The sequence below is a fragment of the Mustela erminea genome, chromosome 4 (genome assembly GCF_009829155.1).
Source record: "Mustela erminea isolate mMusErm1 chromosome 4, mMusErm1.Pri, whole genome shotgun sequence".
Lineage (NCBI taxonomy): Eukaryota > Metazoa > Chordata > Mammalia > Carnivora > Mustelidae > Mustela > Mustela erminea.
This window is the reverse complement of record NC_045617.1, coordinates 53,666,617-53,691,288: the sequence shown is the minus strand read 5'-3', so window position 1 is coordinate 53,691,288 and position 24,672 is coordinate 53,666,617. Positions and strand designations below refer to the sequence as shown.

General features: G+C 40.8%; 1 protein-coding gene across 2 annotated transcripts; it reads left to right on the top strand.

Annotated features, from left to right (window-relative positions):
• The first annotated feature begins 1,867 nt into the window (after nucleotides 1-1,867).
• GINM1 (glycoprotein integral membrane 1) lies at nucleotides 1,868-24,081 on the top strand. 2 transcript variants are annotated; one of them, XM_032339273.1, is made up of 8 exons: nucleotides 1,868-2,068; nucleotides 7,003-7,062; nucleotides 7,230-7,326; nucleotides 15,483-15,634; nucleotides 16,173-16,329; nucleotides 16,896-17,026; nucleotides 18,398-18,561; nucleotides 23,377-24,081. In XM_032339273.1, exons 1-8 carry the CDS (start codon nucleotides 1,949-1,951, stop codon nucleotides 23,489-23,491), a joined length of 996 nt encoding a protein of 331 aa, XP_032195164.1. In that variant the 5' UTR covers nucleotides 1,868-1,948; the 3' UTR covers nucleotides 23,492-24,081. The 2 variants fall into 2 exon arrangements, with proteins under 2 accessions (XP_032195164.1, XP_032195163.1); XM_032339272.1 differs by having other exon boundaries at nucleotides 16,893-17,026.
• The last annotated feature ends 591 nt before the right edge of the window (nucleotides 24,082-24,672 follow it).

The window sequence follows — 24,672 nt, the reverse complement described above, 5'->3', positions numbered from 1 at the left end:
AAGGCTGGTGAATAGGGGGAGGTGCTAGGAGTATGGTATGCCCGGAGAGGGCATGGAAGCTCTGCCCTCTCCCACATACCTTACCTATGCGTGTCTTTCCAACCGTTCATCTGTATCTTCTATTATATCCTTTAACAAATGGGGAAACCTAAGTGTTTCCCTGAGATCTGTGAGTTGCTCTAGCAAATTAATCCAGTCCTTGGAGGGGGTCATTGGAACCTCTGCTCTGTAGCTGATTGGTCAGAAGTACAGGTAATAACCTGGGCTTGCAACTGGCATCTGAAGTGTGTGTGGGTGAGAGTAGGTTGGGGCTGTCTCAGGGGAGCCCCGATCCTGTGGGATCTGATGCAATCTCTAGGTAGATAATATCAGAATTGAATTAAATTGTAGGACACTTAGTTGGTGTGGACAAGAACTGCCACTGGTATGTGCCAAAACCTCCAACAAACTCCAACTCTAGCAGGCTTTTTTACTGTTTTTTGTCCACAGCCTTCCTGGGGCTCAGAGCTAGCCATGGAGACAAATGGAAAGATAATGGATCATTAGACCATGGGGCAGAATCTATTGAGAAACAAGCTACTTCACTTTCCCTGTCTACTTTTTCATATAAATGTACTTTAGAATCTTATACATATTACTGATTCAAATTATGCAGATCCACATGTCATGTGTTCTGATCTCCAGATTTGTTTTTAATTCCAGAAGTCTGAAATAGAGTGAAAACCAGGTGGTTGTAGTTGGAACCCAAGAGTGGGTGGAACTTCACTGCAGAAACCACTTGCAGGTTAATAACGTTATTGCGAATCTCACAGTAGGCAAGGAGCTAGTTGATTTTTGCAGTATACCCTACAAAGATTTTATAATTACCCTAGCTAGAGCAGACATGGGGAGAAGGGTTGATAAAGAAGAAGGGCTAAGAGGGATACATAGATTTGTGTTGTTTCCATGTCAAAAGTTAAAAAAAGGCTGAATGTTTCTTATTCTGCCTTGAATGGCAATGTCTCCAAGTTCTCAATCAATATTCAATCCTATTAATCTGAAATATCTTCCTTGGCATTTTCTGCTTTAGAGAGTTTCATAAAATATTTTTTAACAATATGAAAGTGGGGGGGAGTCTATCATCTTCATTTTGTAGATAAAGGAGATTAAAGAACTGAATAGAAAAGCCCCGAGAGCTCAGGTGGAGAGTGCTGTTACCACGGCGTCTGCAGGGATCCGCTGAATGTTGACCCTTTGATGCGTGGTTGATCCTCCACCCTAACACATAACAATAACACATAACAATAAATCACTTGGGGGACTACGGATGCCGGAACAGCAGCCCAGACTAACTAAATCAGAAACTCCAGTGCCCCGTAAGACCCCACAATCAGTAATTTTTAAAAACTGCCTAGGCAATTCCCATGTGCAGTCATGGGTGAGAACTACCGATTTAATAAAATTCCCCCTCGTGACATATTCCCCCTCATGACAATTCTGCGACATTATCATTACTTCAGTTTATACATATGTGAAATATGCACACGCAGAGCTATAGCTATTTCCATACGTATATATACTAGTCTCGTTAGTATATACTAATTTTAAAATCATGTCAATGAAAACATTTTCACTCCTTCGGATCAGCAGTTCCTTCTAATTCCGCCCGCCAGTCGGAAGACCCACTAGGACCTCCCCCCGGTTGACTCCACCCACCCTCCCGACTTTTCGCGGAGGTGCGCATGCGCAGTCTGCTTTCCCCGGAGCCCGGGCGGTCCGCCGCCACCGGCAAGTTCCCGGGCTCTTCTCGCCCCCGCTCCGTCCCGCCTCCCAGGGTCCCGCCTCCCAGGGTCCCGCCCCGCGGTAGCCTCGCCCCGCCCCCGCCCCGCTCTCGCCCCGCCCCCGCCCCGCTCCTCGGGCTGGCTGGGCCCTCAGGTCCCGGGCGTCCGCCGCCGCTGGCCTGTCCAAAATGGAGGGCTCTCCGCCGGCGTCGTTTGCTCTCCGGCTGCTCCTGCTCTCGGTGTTGCCGGCCGCCGGGTGGCTGAGGACAGCTACCCAGGAGCTGCCACTGCCGCCCCAAGCCCCGCAGGTAGGGCAGGGCGGGCGCGGCTCGGCCGCTCCTTCGCACGGACCCTCCGGGGAGGCCCGGGCCGGAGCCGTAGGACGTCGGTGTCTGCATCGACTCTTCTTGCCACCGGCCGGCGGGCCAGGGGAAGGGGTCCGGGCGTCCAAGAGAGGAGTGGGGAGAAGCATCCAAGGAAATGGGGGCAGCCTGGGAAACGGCAGCGAGAGAGCCAGAAGGGTTACTTAATGTGTGGTTAAGCCCAGTGCCGCGAAACTTGGGGATTGTTAGGGCAGTCCCAGCCGTTGCCCGCCGGAGGGGATTTTGCCGTCGAAAGTACGCGATCACAAGGGCTCCCAGCCTTTTGTAATGGCGCCTTCCCGGGGTAGAGCCGGCACTGGGGCCGCGCAGTGTTCGGGAAACGTCGAAGTGGCTGGGAGAGAGGACTAGAGCGATTCCAGGCCACCTGTCTGCTCCCACGGCGGCGGGAAGCACTGCCTTCCTCCGCGGCGTGCAGGGCTCCGGGATGCGCCTACTCCGGGTCCCAGCCGCACCAGCGTCCACTCGGAGCAGGCTGGAGACTCACTGATCCCATGTATTTCGGGTAGGGCCCAGGAATCATTGTCGGTAAGCCCCCCAGGCTGATTGTGAAGCAGCTGAAATTGGATAACCACTGCGCCCTGGTACTGGAGGGTGGTTGGTTTTCCTCGCTTTCGCGGGGCAGTCATGTTGAAATAAACCAGTATTTGCCGTTCATCGATTGAATGTATGGTTGGGAAAAGTTTGAAGATTTTAAAATGGGAGTTTTCTCAGAATGAGAAGAAACAATATAGGTATACTTTTTCTTACAGCTCAAGACTTGAATACTCTAAATTCAGGGGTGACTTACAGCATAAATATCACTTCAAAAAAAATTTTTTTTTTTTACTTTGAATGACATTATTTTCTCTCTGAGAAGAAAAATAAGAAGCATATCTCAGTTTCAGTTCTGTTGGGGCATTTCGGGAAGGCACAACAATGCAAGCCCTAAGAACCACTTGTATATGAAATTGTATATGGATCACAGTGCAACTGGTCAAAAATATGAATGTGATCGCTGAGCACCAAGACACCAAATAAAAATGAAATGATTCTTAAAGTCCTGGAATTCCACTGTTTTCCAAATTTTTCCCCCCATTTTTAAAAAAGATTTTATTTACTCATTTGACAGAGATCACAAGTAGGCAGAGAGTGAGGGGGAAGTAAGCTCTTGGCTGAGCGGAGAGCCCGGTGGGGGACTGGATCCCAGGACCCTGAGACCCTGACCCGAGCCAAAGGCAGAGGCTTTAACCCACTGAGCCACCCAGGCCCCCCTGTTTTCCAAATTTTAAAGCTTCATCATAGTCCCTTGTGAATCCAAGGATACTTAAGTCTGTCCCCATATAGTCTGAGAAAAATGCATTTTGACTGCAAGCTGAAAGTTCATTGCACTGTGAGCTTAGTGAGCTCATCATTTTAGTTCTCCCTTTTTATGCCATCCTTCCACTTTTGAAAAGTCCAGATCTAAACTCAGAATTTCATAGATGAAAGAATGCTGAGCAGGGAGAGGGAGAATCACATTCCTTGGAAACGTTTATATGGGAAACTGAAGCCTCTGGTTCTAAATTGTTCAATGTTTTATTTTTTTAATTTTCCTTCCTTTCTTTTACTTTCTTTTTCCTTTTTTAATGTTTAAGCCCTAGTGCAGGAGGACTTGAACTCAAGACCCTGAGATCAAGACCTTAGCTGAGACCCAAGAGTTTGACCCTTAACCGACTGAGCCACCCAAGCAACCCTATTTCAAATATACAGAACATTTGAAAGAATGTTGTGGTGGCCACCAGATTAGATGAGGTCTGTCCAGTAGACTTCGGTATAATGACGGTGTTTGCTCTGTCCATTATAGTTGCCACTAGACTACTGTGGTTAGTGAGTGCTTGAAATGTGGCTGACCAGGGCAATTGAGTAACTAAGTTTTTAAATTTTAATTTTTTTTAAAGATTTTATTTATTTATAATAAATATAGGCAGAGAGGCAGGCAGAGAGAGAGAGAGGAGGAAGCAGGCTCCCCGCTGAGCAGAGAGCCTGATGCGGGACTCGATCCCAGGACCCTGGGATCATGACCTGAGCCGAAGGCAGCGGCTTAACCCACTGAGCCACCCAGGCGCCCTAAATTTTAATTTTAATTAAATGTAAATAGCCACATGTGATTATTGGGTACATACTATATTGAATAGCACAAACTTAGGCCAATGTTAACATTTTATTATACTTTATGCTTTATCATGTATCTGCTCATCTGTTCATTTTTGTGTCTAACCTGATGTGAATATAAGAAAACTGAAAGTTAGGAATATTCTCTCTATATCCCCTTAGTATGCAGAGCTACTGGATTATAAGCATTTTTCTGTTTTGTTTACATGTGCAATTGTTAGAAGTTGAGGTTACACAGATTGTAAAATAATGCAAATTTTTATAGTACATGCTTCTAATATTAAAATAATTTTGTCACCAAGGAGAGGCATCCAGAAGACACATACTTTCTTATATGTGTAAATATTTATTTCATATATTTCCCTGAGACTTAATTCATTTATTTTAAATGAGGTATCTATTACCTTTGTCCTTAGGAAGCTATATGTACCAGCTGGGCATCTTGTGAGTGAAGGAATTAGAAGAAGAATTGAAAATGGGTGGGTAGAAACTTCAGTTCTGCCACCCACTCTTTAAGTCTCTGCCATCCTGGCTCACAAGCTTGAACTTCCAGTTCAGTCAGAGGTTCTCAGAGCAAGAAATAGGACCTATCTCTGAACTTGGGCTCAGAAGGCAGTAAGGGACCCGGGTCACCTCTGAAATGAAATCATTCAGAAGACTAAAAAATTTAATTGAATTTGGTTCTTGCAAAATACAGCAGGATAGTGTCTGTTAATTGTCTTTTACAAACCCCAGATTTTACTAGGCAAGTGATCTATGTAAGTGCAGTAAATTACTAACAAAATAGTGTATGTTCACTACTGAAAGGCAGAAGCTATGAAAAGGTTTCTTAGAATGCTATCATTGGAGGGTTCTCCCAGGGCTATTAGAAGAACAATAGAGTGTATAGTTGACGGATCCTCTAGTTTGAAAAGAGGAATTTTTGGCTGGAATTAGAACACAAAAACTATAACCACCAGTTTGATGACTTACTGAGTGTTGGTTTGTTCTAGAGATGGGTGTATTGGTTCTGGCCCATGCTTAGTTCTAGATTAGGATGGACCCGGAGAAAGCCAGGCTGGTTCTGAAGCTTCGTAGGCCCCCATGTAGGTTGGCAAGTGTACCAAATGTATGGTATGGACTTTCCATGCTAGAGTTCTGTTCCTTGAGTATAATCACATCAACCTCACACAGGTGCTTCAGTCTCATTCTCTCATTTGTTGGAAGTGTATAAAGTATTAGAGATAGTCATGATGCCAAGAGATACTCTTGTATATTATTTTGATTATGAATAATTTTCCTATTTTCAAAGAATACCCCCTGGAAAAATATATTTTTTATTCTAGATAACAGTACCTAACTGTGAGTCAACTTAGGGAAGGATTTGTTTTTCAAATGACAAATTGTGAACCCTGTGAGTATTAGTGAATACTTATTAAAATAGTGCTTTCTTCTCTTTAGAAAGCATGTCATTAATAAACTTAAATATTTGAGTAACTGCTTTTGAGCATTTAGTGCCTCTCAAGGATTGTGAACAGTACATACTTGTCCACGGGCACAAGGGGTCCTATTTCAGAGGGGTTAAAACAGGGGTGCCTGGCTGGCTGTAGTAGAAACACGTGGCCTTTAAGTTTGAGCCTCACGTTGAGTGTAGAGATTACTAGGAAAAAAATAAAGGAAAAAAAAAAAAGAAGGGGGCGTCTGAGTGGCTTCGATGGCAAGTGTCTGTCTTCAGCTCAGGTCTTGATCGCAAGTGCTGGGATTGAACCCCACATCGCATCCGGCTCCCTGCTCAGTGGGAACCTGCTTCTCCCTCTCCCACGCCCCTGCTTGTGTTCCCTCTCTTGCTGTCTCTCTTTCTCTGTCGAATAAATAAATTAAAATGAAATCTTAAAAAGAAGAAGAAGGTTTAGAGCAGTTTGGTTTATGAAAATGAGAACGTTGGAAATGACTCAAATGTCCATGGATAGTGGAACAAATAAGTAAATTGGTAATCATATGATGGGCTTTTACACAGCACTGGAAATAAATGTCTTCAGCTGCATGCATCGAAATTTTAAATAAAAGAAGTTCCAGAAGAATCCGTACAAAATTGTTCCACTTACATAAAGCCTAGAAACAGATAGAACTAAACAACATATTGTTTGGAGAGAGACAAGCACAATAAAACCATAAAGAAACGCAAGAAATGATGAAAATGGGGGAACAGGACAGAGAAGGGCACGCAGGAGACTTAAAAGGTGTAGACGATACTCTGGTTTTTAACCTCAGTAGTAGGTACATGAGTGTTAAGTTTTTCTCTTGAACTCTCCATTTGCATATTGTATGCTCATAAATGTGACATTTCATAATGAAGTGGAAAAAATACAGATTAGGAGAAGGTGGAATTGTGAATAAGGGCATAATAAAGGCTGTAAAAATAAAAATGCTGGGCTTTAAAAAATGTTCTTTTGATGTTTTGAGTGATTATACTAAATATAGTTGAAGGGAAAAGAAAGAATTGAGGGGCGACTGGGCGGCTCAGTGGGTTAAAGCGTCTGCCTTCGGCTCGGTCATGATCCCAGAGTCCTGGGATGGAGCCCTGCATCGAGCTCTCTGCTCAGCAGGGAGCCTGCTTCCCTTCCTCTCTCTGCCTACTTGTAATCTGTCTGTCAAATAAATAAATAAAATCTTTAAAAAAAAAGAAAAAAGAATTGAGCTATTCTTACTTGGTGAAATGCATATCTATTCACTTCATGTATGTTTTGCAGGACAACATCAGAATTAACGTAACTACCCTGAAAGATGATGGGGAGGTATCCAAAGAACAGGTTTGTCTCCTTTCGATTATGTTTTAGTATCACTGAGCTAAGTCGTAGGCAGCCTCTGTTATTTTTCCCTGCACGTCTAATTTAGTTAGATAATGTATTTTTTACATGAAGAATTTGTCATCATTTATAAACCATTGGAATTAATGTATATGCTGCTTTATTTTAAGGTTGTTCTTAACATAACCTATGAGAGTGGACAGGTATATGTAAATGACTTCCCTGTAAATAGTGGTGTAACCCGAATAAGCTGTCAGACTTTGATAGGTGAGTACTACTAAATTATTTCCATAATTGTTCTGTTTTTAGTAATACTAAATTTGTGAAACACGGTTTTTTTTGTGATGTATTTTCATTTTAAATTAATAATATACATCATTACTGGAGCGTATAATAACACTAATGTGTTTAAAATTCAAATCCTACTTTATTTTGGTTATTCCTGGTATATTCACATTTCTTTCTCATGAGATTGTTGTTGTCCAGAGCTGCATTTCTGGTTGGTTGATACTAATGTAAGAATATAAAGAGGGGTAATAAGTGGAGATTTACAAGTAAGAGGCAAAATCTTGAAGGAGTGCTTATCACAGTGTGGAGAAAATAAAGAGAAAAATGAATTGTTGCTCTAATTCTCTGGTAGCTTCTACCCTTATGTCCAGACAATTTTTTTTTTTTTAAGATTTTATTTATTTATTTGACAGAGAGAGATCACAAGTAGATGGAGAGGCAGGCAGAGAGAGACAGAGAGAGAAGCAGGCTCCCTGCTGAGCAGAGAGCCTGATGCGGGACTCAATCCCAGGACCCTGAGATCATGACCTGAGCCGAAGGCAGTGGCTTAACCCACTGAGCCACCCAGGTGCCCCTCAGATAATATTTTTTTAATCTTTTAAAATCTTGGGTTGTTTAAAGACAAGCAGATATGTTGTACCACAGTATTTGAAGGAAATAAGGAATATGAGAAATATCTACAGTAGTCTTACTACCTGTTTTAATATATGCATTTAAGGCAGTAAATTTTTCTCTAAATAATTGTATTTTGTACTTAATTTGTTATGTACTTTCATAGTCATTTGGCTTACAGTGTTTTCCAGTTTTTTGTAGTGAGAGTCCCTTGTCCTGTGGGTCATTTAGAAGTTACAGTGCTTAATTCCTAAACATTTTGGAACTTTTTACTGTTTCCACCTCTGTCATCAGAGGTGCACGGTGTATAATTTTAACCTCTGAAATCAGAGACTTGCTTTGTGGCTTGGCAGATAGTCAGTTTTAGGAAATGGTGATGTCCAGGTGTTCTTGAAAAGAAAGTACATCATATGATTACTTGGATATGGTGTTCTACATATGTTGGGTGAAATTTTTTGTTAATTGTATTGTTCAGTCTGTTAGGGAAGTACTGATTTTTGTTCATTTGTTTGCTCTGTCAGTTACTGAGAATGTATGTTAAATCTCCACTATGTAGATTTGTCTGTTCTCCCAGCTGTGTCAATTTTTCCTTTCTGTCTTTTGACACAATATTACCAAATGCATACAGATTTGAAGTGGTATGTCTTCCTTGTAGGTTGACTTTTTTATCATTATAAAATGTCTTTATCTCTAGTGATACTTTTGCCTTTAAGTCAACTTTATCTATATATATATTTTTTATTTTTTATTTATTTTCAGCATAACAGTATTCATTATTTTTGCACCACACCCAGGGCTCCATGCAATCCGTGCCCTCCATAATACCCACCACCTGGTACCCCAACCTCCCACCCCCCCCTTCAGAACCCTCAGATTGTTTTTCAGAGTCCATAGTCTCATGGTTCACCTCCCTATCTATATTATTTTAACAGCAATTGCTTTTTGGCCTGGCAGGTGGGAGGAAGATGGATTGTGTGCTTTCTATTTTTTTTTTTCAGTCTTTCTGGGTCCTTACAATTCAAGTGAATCTCTAGTAAGCAGCATATACTGATCTTATTTTAAATCAGTCTGTCAATCCATCTTTTATTTGGGATTTTGATTTATTTTTATTAATGTTATAACTAATATATTTGGATTTAAATCTTTTTTTAATTTAAATCTTTAATCTGAATCATTTGTTTCCTGTTTGTGTCCCACCTATTCCATGTCCCTTTTTCTTCTCCTTTTGGCCCTTTTCTGGGTTTTTTATTTTTTCTTTCATCATTTCCCTCTATCTTGTTGGTTTTATATTATTTTCCTGTTTTTTAATGGTTACCTCTGAGATCAATAAACTAGTATTTTTATCACTTCTCAAACAAAGCAAGAACCTCAGAACATGGAAACTCCATTTATTCCCTTTCTGCATTTTTGCTGTTACTGTCATACATTTTACCTCTTTGTGTTCTTAAATCTTAATATTATGCATCATGCCCATGATTATGCAACATAATTGTTCTTACTATTTTGTGTAGTCCAGTAATGACTTATTTTACCTCAGTGGTTGCCCTTTCCATCTCTCTTCATTCCTTCCTGAATGAAGAAATGATGAAGGGGAACAAGAAACACACACATATACACTCAAAACCCACACTCAGGGTGCCTGGGTGTCTCAGTGGGTTAGGCTGCTGCCTTCAGCTCGGGTCATGATCTCAGGGTCCTGGGATCGAGTCCCACATCGGGCTCCCTGCTCAGCGGGGAGCCTGCTTCTCCCCCCGCCTCCAGCCAGCCTCTCTGCCTACTTGTGATCTCTGTCTGTCAAATAAATAAATAAAATCTTAAAAAAAAAAAAACACCAAAAAACCCCACACTCACTTAGTGTATATATGTTTCATGTTCCCCTCAGGGCTCATTTTTTCCCTGCCTAAAAAATTCCCCTTAGTAGGGGATCAAGAAATCCCCTTAGTGCAGATTTGTTAGCCATGAACTATGTGAGCTTTTATTTGAAAACATCTTTACTTTGCCTGCATTTTAGGAGGATCTTTTTACTGGATGGGGAAACAGAGGATAGTACTTCATAGGTTAGCATTTTAAAGAACAGTTTCATGGTCTTCTCACTTCTGGAGTTTCTGTTGAGAATGTCAGGCTCATTGCTCCAGGATGGATAATAAGGTTTTGTTTTGTTTTCCTGGTTGCCTTTAATATTTTTTTCTTAGTCTTTGGTTTTCAGTAGTTTTACTGTGATGTGCCCAGGTGTAGGGTTCTTTAATCTGTGACTTCCTGTCTTTTTGGGAAAATTTTTGAGCATTATCTTTTCAAAAAGTACTATAAGTCCTCCTCCTTATTCCCTTCTTGCTTTTCATACATGTATGTTTGACTCTTTCATAAAGTTCCATATAAATTTTATACTATTTTCTGTTTTTTTCTATCCTTCTTTTCTTTTCATTCTCCCCACACACTAATTCATTAGCTCTGCCTAATTGAGTTATCTTCATTTACTGGACTTTACATCTATGTCCATTTTATTCTTTCAAAAATTTTTTTTTCATTTTTCTTTTCTTTTCCATCTCCTGCTCAGGCCCTGGATACTGGCCCAACTCTTCCCCCCTCTCACCCCGATTTTTAAAAAAATTTTATATATATATATTTTTTTTTCTAGATTTTTTAATTTATTCACTTGTCAGAAATCACAAGTAGGCAGAGAGGCAGGCAGGGGGTGGGGAGTAGGCTCCCCGCTGAGCAGAGAGCCCGATGCGGGACTCGATCCCAGGACCCTGATATCATGACCTGAGCCAAAGGCAGCGGCTTAACCCACTGAGCCACCCAGGCACCCTAATTTTATATTTTTAATTTTGATTTTAGTAGCTTGCACTTACCTGGTGAAATTATTCATTTTACCACCTATTGTCTTTTATTTAAAGATTATTTCTTTATTTTAGAGTGTGCATGAGCAGTGGGACAGCAGGCGGGGTGGGGGGCGTTCCTGGTCTGAGGGGCAGAGGGATGAGGGAGAGAGTCTCAAGCAGACTGCACTGTACGGGAGCCCAACACTGGGGGCTGGATCCCACGACCACGAGATCACCACCTGAGCTGAAACCAAGAGTTGGGTGCCCAACAGACTGCACCACCCAGGCACCCATAATTTCTTTTCCTTCTTTCCTTTCTTTTTTTTTTTTTTAGATTTGATTTATTTGAGAGAGAGCACGAGCAGGGGGAGGGGCAGAAGGAGAAGCAGACTCCCTACTTAGCAGGGAGGGAGATCCTGAGATCATGACCTGAGTCTAAGGCAGATGCTTCATTGAGTCAGCCACCCAGGCACCCCTATCATCTATTTTATTGAACCTATTACTTTCAGTAACTTTATTTATTTTTTAAAGTAAGATTTACTTTCTTTTTTTTAAAGATTTTATTTTTTTATTTGTCAGAGAGAGAGAGAGCCACAGGCAGAGGGAGAGGTAGGCTCCCTGCTGAGTCCTGATCCAGGACTTGATCCTAGGACCCTGGGATCATCATGACCTGAGCTGAAGGCAGACGCTTAACCAACTGAGGCACCCAGCCATCCCTAACTTTAAAGATTTTTTATTTATTTATTTGACAGAGAGAAATTACAAGTACACTGAGAGGCAGGCAGAGAGAGAGAGAGAAGGAAGCAGGCTCCCTGCTGAGCAGAGAGCCCGATGCGGGACTCGATCCCAGGACCCTGAGATCATGACCCGAGCCGAAGGCAGCGGCTTAACCCACTGAGCCACCCAGGCGCCCTAACTTTAAAATTAAAATCTGCCCAGTCTAATTTTTTGAGCCCCTCGGGATCTGTGTTTTCTTTTGATCCTTCTCCTTCAAAATATGTATTTTTGATATTGTGTTCAAAAAGTTATAAAGTCTCCAGATATTATTATCTTACTCCAGAGAGGATTGACTTTAACCCCTGGCAGTCATGATAATAAGGGGCAGAATACCGTAATTTTTAAGTCGAGGATTGGGCTGACTGAAGGCTGGGTTCTTATCTCTGTGAGGCTTAGTCTATTTCTTATTAACTGCTTTTCCCCAGATGAAGCTCATCGTAGGTCCTGAGTGAAAACCGGAGGTGATTATGAGGGCCTCTGTTGTGTGGGCCTCACACTTCACTGTCATAAGCCTGCCGGGGTTCTGCTTAGCTTCTTAGTGTCTTAGATAGAGGCTTCGTTTCTCGGCTCACCCGACTTACTAATCAGCACATGTTTCTGCAGGAGAAGACTGCATAGAATGTTCACTTACTTCTGTTCTTTCCTTCTCTCTAGGATCTTGTAGCCATAATCTTTATTTTATACCCCTCTGCGTGGGACTGCCCAAATCTGCCCATTCAGCTCTGTTTAGCTTCTCTGCCTCTGAGTCCTTACTTTCTATTGAGCTTTGCAGCTTCTCTAGCTGTCAAGCTTGAGAATCAGTAAATGCCTTGTGGGGGCGCTGGCTGACTTTTTAGCTCTCTGCTGCCTCTAGACAGATGTGGGTTTTGAGTGTATATGAGTGTTTCTTTTTTTACATCTTTTCTGGTGGCTCTCAGTGAGCAGGTTAGTATACAACAAGCTAATTCTTCCTAGCTAGGAAAAGAAGTGTTGTTGTTGGTTTAAGTAATAATTCCATTGATGGCATATTCATTAGGAATTTGCCACTGGGTGTGACCCAGCTGCCCTCTGTAACAGTTTAGTTCTCAACTTAGTAGGTGACAACAGTCTCTTGGTTCCTGTAGGTCAAGAATCTGAGCTTGGCCTACCTGGGACATCTGGCTGTCCTGTAAGGTTGCAGTCCTCTCAAGGCTTTGCTGGGGAGGATCTGCTTCGTAGCTCGCTCACGGCTGTTGACAGGATTTAGAACTGTGGGACTGAGGCCTCCATTCCTCCTTGCAGGAGGTTGGCCAGAGGCCTCCCTCCCTCCCTTGCCGCATGGACCTCTCTGTTGGGCATCTCACGAGATGGCGGCTCGCTATACTGGCTGGAGGACGAGGGAGGCCGCCAGCAAGAGTGAACCCTCACAAGACAGAACCTGCAACCTTTACAATCTAATCACAGAAGTGACTTCCCGTCACATATACTTTATTCTATTTGTTAGAAACAAGTGACTGGGTCCAGACCATACTTGGTGGAAGGGAATAATGCAAGGACATGAATTGTCAGACTCAAGGGTTGTAGAGAGCCATTTTTGAAAGCTGCCTACCATAGTCAGGAAAATCAGAATATCAAGGGCTTTTGTGCTTTTTAATTTTATTTTATTCTCCAGCAGGGGTGCCACATCTGGGGGCTGAAGAGTCACCACCTTGATGTCTTTATATGACTGCATTTTCCCCTCTATTGAATCTCTTGTGCCCTTGTGCACAGCCTTTGGGCAGACAGATACACTGACAAGAAGCATGCTGTTCTATGAGCAGGACCAATGGGCAACTAGGGAAAACACAGAGATGGACCACAGGGGAAGAGAAGGGAAGTTTTACAGCTAGAAGCCTTAGAGGAGGGGAGGGAGGGAGGTTAGGCAGACCAGAATGAGAGAGCAGCAAGTGCCCCCAGAAGGAGCCTGAAGAAGGACCATTCAGAGAACTACCAAACAAGTCAGAGGGATGCTGCTGGAGGTGTCTGAGCAAGGCAGCTGTGTAGTCAGAACTCGTTACAGAAGATTAATCGGGCTCCTCTGTGTGAATGCTTTGAAGGGAGGGGGATTGAAGAAAGGAATAGTTAGGTAACCATTATGTTGGTTGAGAGTTACTGAACCACATATTCCACTCCCTACCCCAACCCCACCCCCGGTGGAAGGGAGAAATATAAGAGAGACTAGACCTGGGGTGGCCTGAAGGAAGCAACTAACTGGATACAGAGAATGAGGGTGCAGAAGTCAAATGTAACCTCCTAACTTCTGTCCTTGCGAGTGTGGAGGAGGGTGGATTTATTTACAGAAACAGGGAAGTCAAGGAGGAACAGTTTTGTGAAGATTTAGGTTGAACTAAAAGTTTAGGTCACTTGGATCTTAATGGAAATATCTGTACCTGTTTCAAAAGTTAGAAATGGTAGTCTGTATCCCCCAGAGATTTTGATTTATTGATTGGGATGAGGCTTGGGCATCTGTACTATTCCTCAGTGGATTCTGATGCATAGACAGGATTTAGAGCCCCTAGACTGGGATTTAGAACCACTAGACTGGTTTTGAATAGTATTGGTAACTGATGATGGCATATTTATTTTAAATTATGTATGTCTGATTCTAAATGGAATCACTGCTGAATAAAAGCCACAGAACATCGAACCTGACACGTACTGTCAGGGTAAGGCCACCTAGTAAGGAGACAGGCTTATAAACCAAGAGCTACACTGCAAGAAAGTTAGTGCTTAAAAAAAGGCACGAACTCAGAGATACAGGGATATAATAGCTAGAACTACTTAAGTAGGAGTTTATTAAAAATGGATGAGAAGCGAGGGAGTAGTAGAGAACATTCCAGATAGAGGGAAGAGCCCTAAGGATCTTAGGGAAGAGCATAGAATCTATTTATTCATTTATTTATTTATTTATTTATTTAAAGATTTTATTTATTTATTTGACAGAGAGAGATCACAAGCAGGCAGAGAGGCAGGCAGAGAGAGAGAGAGAAGGAAGCAGGCTCCCTGCTGAGCAGAGAGCCCTATGTGGGGTTTGATCCCAGGACCCTGCGATCATGACCCGAGCCGAAGGCAGCAGCTTAACCCACTGAGCCACCCAGGCGCCCCGCATAGAATCAATTTAAACAGCTGGATCTGTATGCAGACTATCCATCTGGGTTTGGTTTTGGCTGACCGTCCTCAGACGATAACATTTGAGAGACTAACGTTTGAGAAGCTAAATGCTCCTTTTCCACTGGTTTCACTGATGTATATTGATTTATCTTTTTCTGTAGTGTTTTCTGCCTCCGGAAGGTCACCGCTGGCTCTGTAGACCAGCTGCAGCTGTCACGCCCCACCTCCACTGCTGTGGTTTCGGAGGCTCTCCACCAGAGAGGAGCTGATCCTGCCCCGTTGTCCCTTAGTGGGGAGGAATTACAGGGCGGTCCCAGCCTCTCCCTCATCCCTGCCCTCCAACAGCAACAGGTCACTTATTGGAGAAAGAATTGAGAAAACAACTTAGTGTCCTCACTGCTTTGGGGCCCCTAGATCCCTGGAGTTTGTGAATGAGTGAATGGATGGATGAATGTACTTACTTTACTATTACATGGGATTAGCTCTGTCTTCTGATTGCTTTGTAAGTAGTTATGCCTTGTTCGTTCCTCCTTGACAAACTATGTAAAGGAATAGGAATGATGTTGCTAGTGTGGTAGTCTAAAGACCATCGAGCATTTATCCCTTTTCAACAACTGTAGGCATGGTGAGGATTTGTCGAGTTGTCTTTATTTTCATAAATTCTGTAACATCAGTGAAGTCAGAGATTGAGAAAGCCAAAGAAATTGTTCTGCAACTGTCTTGTTCCATGTAGATGTCATCAAAATAATCAAACACAGCAATAGATTTGGTGGCATTTGTTTTGTTCAAAGCTGTCACTACTTTTTTTTCTTATAGTGAAGAATGGAAATCTGGAAAATGTGGAGGAAAAAGAATATCTTGGAATTGTCAGTGTAAGGATTTTAGTTCATGAGTGGCCTATGACATCTGGTTCCAGTTTGCAACTAATTGTCATTCAAGAAGAGGTAGTAGAGATCGATGGAAAACAGGTACGATAATATGATTATTAATTGAGAATTAAACCCTAAAGATTTATGCTGGGTATTATGCATGTGTTACATTATTGTATTATTTATTTCTGACTTGATAAGGAAGAATGTTACCCCAATGTTGCCTGTCTGCAAGCATTTAGAATTTTTTACTTGTTTTAACATTTGTTTAGCATTTGAAGTCTTTAATTGTTTTAAAAAATGACTATATTCATACATGTTTATATCACTTTAAAATATTAAAAACATTAGTAAATAAAGCGATTGAAGGAATTGAATTTGGTTTATAGCTCTGCCACATTTTCCCCTGGCTTAGTAGATGAAATGGGACAGAGAGCAAGCTTCCAATACTGAATGCTAAAACACTCAGATTAAAGTTGGTAATTAAATGCCTCAAAGTGCAGGGAATGCAGAGTAATTGTGAACTGGGTAAGTTTTTTAGTTAAATACAACAAAGGAGGAAAAGTTAGTTTTAGATTCTTATGGGGTTGTGCCATTATTTAAAATAAAGGGTAATTGTTTCTTTTTTCTTTCTTAGGCTCAACAAAAGGACGTTACTGAAATTGATATTTTAGTTAAGAACCAGGCGATACTCAGACATTCAAACTACACCCTACCTTTGGAGGAAAGCATGCTGTATTCTATTTCCCGAGACAGCGACATTTTATTTACCCTTCCCAACCTCTCCAAAAAAGGTACTTTGAAAGGCTGTTACTTAAAGTATTAAGGAAATTATTTCTTTAGTGGATAGCTTTCTAATCATAGTTAATATGTTTGGAAGTAGCCTTCTTTCAGAAATGCTTTATAACATTTAAGAACTTCCAGGAACCTATCTTGAGTCTTAATAGAAAGTGATCAAAACAAAAAGTGATCAGTGGTGACTGTTTGGTGACATTTTGTGGTAAATAGGTACCCTTACTCTGGGCAGTCGTCACAAAATACACCATCAGAATATCATTTAGGTATATTGAGAGAAAGAAGAATTCATTTTTTCCACCGAAACACGCAACTTTCTGAAATTTGGACTTCTGTGTTCTGTGTGGTAGAATCATAACTGGTGTAGCTCCCTCTTAGTGTCTGAGTCTATGGCTCCTTTCTGGCATTTAAACATGAACAGTGAAATGTTATTTTTTTCCTCCTATGGATGGGAAAGTATATTCTTAGTATCCTATATGTGTTTGGCATAGTAACAGTAGAACTAGGAAGAGAGACACTAGCGTGTACCTAGCGTTTTGGTGACGTGGCTCTTCCTTCTCAGTAGAAGGTGTCAGCTCACTGCAGACCACCAGCCAGTATCTCCTCAGGAATGTGGAAACCACCGTAGATGAAGACGCTTTCCCTGGCAAGCTACCTGAGACTCCTCTCAGAGCAGAGCCTCCATCTTCTTACAAGGTACATCCGGTATTCGGGATTATCTTTCTATTACAGACATCTGTAGAACAAAACAGCATCTCAGATGAGGTGGAAACCACGAGGACTAGGAGTGTGAAATGTTAATAGTGGGCTCCTCACTGTTGCAGTGGGAGGCTTTCAGGTTTTCCCATTTTCTTTTCAAGTTCCATTTAATAATACAGTTAGATAATAATTATCAAGTCCCTGGATATCATTCTGGGGGGAATTTCAGCTCCAGAGTCATTCCCATATTTCTCTTTATTGATTCTGTGACTGCCATCTCGAGCATATGTGCATGTGCTCGCGCACACACACAGACACACACACACAGACACACACACACAGACACAGAGGCCTGGGGCCCTCAGGATCTTCACAGTGACCGAGCGCACATGGTGAAGGGTGTACTTTCTGGAGTTGGACCACATGGGTTTGAATCCTGGTCCTGCCACATACTAGTTATGTGATCTTGAACAAGTTCTTAGGCTCTCTAACCTCATTTTCTTTATCTGTGCAATGGGGCACCCACTTTAATCTGTAAAATCATGCAGTTGTTACCAGGATTAAATACACCGGATACAAATGTAAGGATGTATTTCCACCTATTAAGTACTCCTGTATTACTAAGGGCATGGTACGGCTGCCTGGAAATATATACGGGGTTCACACTGAGTATCTTGATACTTCTGTATGTATTAGCTCAGCCTCTTACTTGAAATAATTTCTGCTTAAGTGAGCAAGAACTGTGGTCCAAAGGATTCCAAAGACTTTTTTTTAGGTTCCCACCGACAGTTGGGATTGCCTACTTGGGGTTGTTGTAGAAACTCTGGTCACTTTTTGCTGCCTGAACGCCAGCACCTTAGTCTGCCTACATGCCTCCCTCCCTGTCTGTGCACCTTAGTGTCTGTTCTGACGTGTTCTGTGCTCAGTGAACCTCCCATCTGGGCCAAGAGCCACTAACATGTTTGTCTTTCTCTCCTGCCATTGTTCAACTATTAGAAACCCATGGTTGCCTTTGGTCTGTTTGGCGTAGACTAGCCAAACCTCTTACCATTTAGCAACAACTTTCACTTAATTTATACACAATAGTATAAATAATTGTAAAGGATAACAAAATAACATTCCTATGCCTGTATTACTAGAACATAATTTTTAAAATTGTAAATAATTTTATCAAGGTATATTTTAAAATAAACTAGCGCCCATTTAAAATGTACAGTTAGGTAAGTTTTGATAAATGTAGGCACCTTTGTAACCAGCATCATAGTCAAGATGCAGAATTTTATCATCGCTTAAAACTATAACATAATTTTTAAAGTCTCTTAGAGATCAGATGGTACTTGGCTTGTCTAATCAAAACTCTTCTTTTAGGTGATGTGTCAATGGATGGAAAAATTCAGAAAAGATCTATGTAGGTTCTGGAGCAGTGTTTTTCCAGTATTCTTTATGTTTCTGAACGTCATGGTGGTTGGAATTATAGGAGCACTTGTGGTAATAACCATCTTAAAGGTGCTCTTCCCAGTTTGTGAATACAAGTAAGTATTTTTTTTTTAAGATTTTATTTATTTACTTATTTTTTTGAGAGAGAGAAAGAGCACAAGCAGGCAGAATAGCAGGCAGAGGGAGGTAGAGAAGCAGGCTCCCACTGAGCAGAGAGCCTGACATGGGGCTCGATCCCAGAGCCCGGGGATGATGACCTGAGTGGAAGGCAGCTGCTTAGCTGACTGAGCCACCCAGGTACCCCAGTAGTTATTATTTTTAAACAGCATTAGTATTTTTTTTTTTTTAAAGGTTTTATTTATTTATTTGACAGAGAGGAATCACAAGTAGATGGAGAGGCAGATAGAGAGAGAGAGGGAGGGAAGCAGGCTCCCTGCTGAGCAGAGAGCCCGATGCGGGACTCGATCCCAGGACCCTGAGATCATGACCTGAGCTGAAGGCAGCGGCTTAACCCACTGAGCCACCCAGGCGCCCCAGCATTAGTATTTTTAATGATTAAAAAGCGAGTTGTATTTACTGTATTTTAGAGTACAAAATATAAATATTAGGAAGGCTATAAGACGAGATGGAAGGAAAATGATGTCTGCTTTTTTCCTAGCTTGTCTTCCAACTTTAACAAAACTAAAACATTTATTGGATATCTGTCATGAACAAGACACTTGTCTTGGGGATTCAGATGTGAATAAGACAAACTCTACCCTCTAACATCTTAGCCTATTAGAGAGAGAGAAAGGAAACATTGCATTTTAGTGAAAAATGCAATGTTAGACTAACAAGTGAAACAAGGGCTTCACCATGTATAATTTTCTACCTCCATCTATCTGTTTTTTCAAAGATTTTATTTGTTTTTTTGACAAGAGAGAGATCACAAGTAGGCAGAGAGGCTGGCGGGGGGCGGGGGGGGGGGGTGGGAAGCAGGCTTCCTGCTGAGCAGAGAGCCCCATGTGGGGCTCAATCCCAGGACCCTGAGATCATGACCTGAGCTGAAGGCAGAGGCTTAACCCACTGAGCCATCCAGGCGCCCTTCTACCTCAAAGTATCAATTTTAAATGAAGTGGATTTTAGAAGACTAGTGCAGCATTGCTTGTAACAAAGCAAAAGCAAAAGAGGAAACCTCTGAACTGTTTATCAATGGTGGTTTAACTGACTAGCAAGCAGTTCACATGTGCAGTGGGATTCTGTGCAGCCGAGAAGCAAAGAATCCAAAATCTATTAGGTGGGGGAAAACACTGCGTAGCATATGATCCCATTTGGGTAAAAACAAAAGTATTATGTATATGTGTATATAAATGCACAAAAAATTTCTGAAATGACAAAATAAGTTACTTCTAATGAGTGGGAATGAGAACAGAGGTAGAGGTAGAGATACTTTGTTTCCCTTTCTGGATGGCTTTCTTTTTTTCTTTTTTTTTTTTTTTAAGATTTTTTATTTATTTATTTGACAGAGAGAGAGACACCAAGAGAGGGAACACAAGCAGGGGGAGTGGGAGAGGGAGAAGCAGGCTTCCCACTGAGCAGGGAGCCCAACACCAGGCTCGATCCCAGTATCCCTGGGATCATGACCTGTGCCAAAGGCAGACGTTTAACAACTGAACCACCCAGATGCCCCTGTATGGCTTTTTTTTAACCATAAGAAATTATTTTATACATGTAAAAGTGAATTTATTGTTAGCATTTTTACAGTTTGAACAGGCAGTGGGCAGCTGGCTGGCTCAGTTGCAGGAACATGCAACTCTTGATCCCTGGGGTCGCAAGTTGGAGCACCATGTTGGAAGTGGAGTTTACTTAGGAAAAAAAGAAAAGAAATTTAATAAGTTAAATAGTCATTTTAGTTGTCTTAATAGAAATAATTTTCAGTAGATAGAAATGACCACAGTTTTTGGCTTAAGTTATATTGTACCATGTTAGAAAAATCCTAGGATTTATAGGAAAGAAAAAAAGATTCAATTCAGACATTTGCTTTTCTACTTGCTTGTCGTAAGGTCTTTGAAACTCCCATTGCTTTATGTGTAATATTGAACTAAAACCTTAGAGGCTTTGTTAGAAGGCCATGATGCAAGCAAAGAGCCTGTGGAATAAAGAAATACTAGTATCTCTCCCAACTTTTAGTTTGGTTTCCCCTGAAGAATTCATATTTCCCATTTCTTTCTGAAAATGAAAATTCTGGAACTTAATAGTTTCTTCCTTTTTCCTTTGACTGCCAGGAAGCTTGGGACCTTTTTTGAACTTTTTAGGCAAACCTGCCTAGAAAACTATGTTGCACTTTTTTTTTTTAATTGTTCTTTTACCAAATGTTTTGTTATGGACATTTCTGTGGGAAGAGATACAGTGTAAAATTAAAAACCAGATTTGCAGTATACTTGCATCAATGGCAGTTGTACTAAGGTTACTTTCTGGTAGTAAAATATTTCATCAATATAGAAATACAGAGAGCATAAATTAAAATCCCTCTTCATTTCTCTGTTTTTTAATTGTTGTAACTAGAGGTGATCGTGGTTAACTTTTAGGGTGTGCATCTTTTATCCAAATTCTGTGTATTGATAAAAATGTATGATAGAGTAAACAGTATGATCCCACTTGGGTAAAACAAAAGTATTATGTTTATAATAATAAGGTTGTTTATCAGCTAGATTCTTAACTGTCCCTCACATTGCCCTATTCACTTAACGACAGGTACATAGCTATCTCAGTGTGCCAGTAATTTTTTCCTTGGTCCCCTTATCAAGGCCAGATGAAAATTAAAAGAAAAATTTTTATTTCTTTTTAATGCTTTATTTTTATTTTAAATAGTCTCTACACTCAATGTGGGGCTTGAACTCATGACCCTGGGATTGAGAGTCACATGCTTCACCAACTGAGCCAGCCAGGCGCCCCTTTATTTCTTAATTTACATAGAGATGTATATCATTCTTTTTTTTTTTTTTTAAGATTTTATTTATTTATTTGACAGACAGAGATCACAAGTAGGCAGAGAGGCAGGCAGAGAGAGAGAGGAGGAAGCAGGCTTCCTGCAGAGCAGAGAGCCCGATGTGGGGCTCGATCCCAGGACCCTGGGATCATGACCTGAGCCGAAGGCAGAGGCTTTAACCCACTGAGCCACCCAGGCGCCCCTAGATGTATATCATTCTTACGTATATTTGCAAATGGGCTGTGTGCGCCCCTCTACGGCCCTATAGAAAACTCTTATCTTGGAATCAGATGGGACACTGCCACCCTCACTTCCTGTCCACCACTAGCTTTTATACAGTGTTGCTGTTGATCACAGCGGCCAAAGTCCAGCTTTGCAAAGAACTGACCTCATTGAAAGGAATGTGTAGTACAACCTGATGTTGAAACTGTGAGCTACCCTCCAAATGAAATCTTGAAAATCTAAAACAGTCTGTAGGGCCCATGAGTCTGCAGCGCCACCCCAGGGGTCTTGGTGCATATGGGAACCTCGCCCTTAAGACCTTTTCCTCTCAGCATGCGTATTTGCTTATTGGTCCTCCTGGCTGCATAGTGTTTTCCAGCATAGCTAAGCCATCATGTAACCCCTCCTCCACTAGACATTCAGGTATCTTCCAGTTTCATGTTCTTTTCAATAATGCTCTCGTGTACCTGTTAAATGTACACATATCTCTTGGCACATGTGTATTTACAGAGATAGATTCCTAAAAGTGAAATTACTGGGTCAAAGAGTATGTGTATCTTATCAACAGCTGACAGCAGTCTTTTTGTTTTTGCTACTGTGGACAAAAATATAGTCTCATTTTAACTTGCCTTTTCTTTTTCCTTGTGTCCTCACTAGCCCAGGTCTAGTGGAGTCTAGCATCTTTGTGATAATTGGCTGTGTATTTCTCCTGTGACATGCCTGTTTATAACTTTTACCTGTTTTTCTTTTGTTTTCTATCATCATTGGTATGTGGGAGCTCCTTTATCTGTTTTACACACATAATATCTATTACAATTTTTAAAAAATTTTTAATTAACATATAATGTATTATTAGCCCCAGGGGTACAGGTCTGTGAATCGCCAGGTTTACACTTCCCAGCATTCACCATAGCACATATCTTCCCCAATGTCCATAACCCAACCACTCTCTCCCTCCAGCAACCCTCAGTTTGTTTTGTGAGATTGAGAGTCTCCTGTGGTTTGTCTTATTACAGTTTTTTTTTAATCCCAGATTACGATTTGTCTTTTGCTCTTGTTTCTGGTATCATACAAAAGTTTTAAATTTAGGCTCAGAGCAATTCATGGGTTTCCTTTGTGTCTTTTAGGATTTTAAATTTTTCTTAAGTATGCCTTTCCTGTCCTAAAATTACTGTTCTTAAAACTTGGGTTTTTACCATCACTTGTGTATAGGTTAAGCTAGTTATGATTTAGTTTTTGCTTTCAAAACAGAGGCCATTGTTCCAGTTGTAATTTGCCCAGTGAATCAGAATGCTACCTTATTATGAATGCAGTTCCCACATACATTCATCTTATTTCTGGACTCTCTTCTTCGCTGCTTTGTCTCGTGCTGTGCCACTAGCATGGTTTTAATTACTGTATTGCTTTAATAAAACCAGGCAACTGTCTCTGCTCTCCATTGTTCTTTTTTAAAAATGTTACAGCTATTTTTGCTGTACTCCCTTGTGAACTTTCAGAATCAGCTTGATCAGTTCCATAAACAACTACCTTCTCTGTTGACATCTTGATTGGGATGATACTGAACTTGCAAAACAGGTCTTGGATCCAATCCAGAGAACTCTTCCTTGGACAGATACTTAAGTAACAAAAGGGAGAATACTGTGTAAAGATCCTTGAGGTAGCCTTGTCTTACTATGAAACTGTAGACAGGAAATATTTAATTTCTGTTTTTTTATTTCAGAGGAACTCTTCAGTTGGATAAAGCAAATGTTATACCTGTCACAGCTATCAACTTATTTCCAAATATTCCTGAGAAAAAAAGAGCAGAAAACCTTGAAGATAAAGCATGTGTTTAAAGCACCATCGCAAATCATGGACTCTGAATTAGTCTTTTGGCTCTAAATTTGCCACTTGAATAGAATTTTCTTTAAATCGCTAAGAATCTGTTTATATACTAGGGAAGTTGCTAAACTCCTAAAACTGCCTAAAACTTGACCTTTAAAGTGACAAGTTAAAAGTCACCTTATTCTGTAACAGGTCTGGCTATTCAGATGATGAATTAAAGAAATTTAAATGAAGTGGAAGAGAAGACATGAAGAAACTTCAAACTTACCAAAAAAAAAAAGCAGGACAAAATGCCATGTGCCAATACTTTTCAAGGTGCCTTTGTAAAGGAAATTCTATCCACTTAATTACTATAATATATGAGACTTTATGAAAAGCACTTTATGAAATTCTAATTTAAAAGCTCAAGAATTTAACACTTATTTTTTTATTCAGTTTAATGTGCCTTTATATTAAGTATGTGACTCAATATAAAATCACTTAAGTGTATCATGATTTGATTATATCCTGTACCAAGACTACTTACCTGAATGCACCAGGATTTAAAAATAGTAGTGACATGTTCTCACTCTAAAATAAACTTTTTTTGAGGAAAACAGTATAGAGTTTTGGTATAAAAACATTTCCTAGGCAAGAACTGCTTCTAAGGAAGAGCTCCTTTCACAATACACTGGCTGAAACCAGGGCTCAAATCAGTTAAGGAGTCCGTCAACATCCTGGAATTAAACCATGCCCTTGCTCTTGTGGTTCTTAGTGCTATTTACCCTTCAGCGGTGTTTTGGTCTTTTTTTTAACCATCATTCACACTGACATCTATTTTATGCAATCTCATACATATAATACTTTACTCCAAATGGTATTTCCTATTGTTTAATTAAACTCCAAATGGTATTTCCTATTGTTTAATTAATTATTTATTGCAACCCATCATTTTAAACATACCATTCAAGAGTGTAGTGACTGGTTTTTAAAACCACCTTAAATGGGTGGGGGGGAATAAAACCCCTTTAGAGTTAGGCTAAATAGATATGTATGTATGGGGAAGGATAACCGGTAGGGAAATGAAGGAGTGAGATTTCATTTTGCCTAGCTTTTTTTAATAAGGAATAACAGCCCTGTGAAATATGCTTTCTCATATTATAGAAGAATAAATAATAGCATGCGATTTGGTTTGATCCTAAAGTCACCCAGC

Bases quoted from the DNA above. Each gene is read 5' to 3' on its own strand.
- GINM1 (XM_032339272.1), top strand. From the start codon at position 1,949: ATGGAGGGCTCTCCGCCGGCGTCGTTTGCTCTCCGGCTGCTCCTGCTC. The intron at 7,327-15,482 runs GTGAGTACTACT...TTTTTCTTATAG, and splicing joins AAGCTGTCAGACTTTGATAG to TGAAGAATGGAAATCTGGAA. The intron at 17,027-18,397 runs GTACATCCGGTA...CTCTTCTTTTAG, and splicing joins AGCCTCCATCTTCTTACAAG to GTGATGTGTCAATGGATGGA.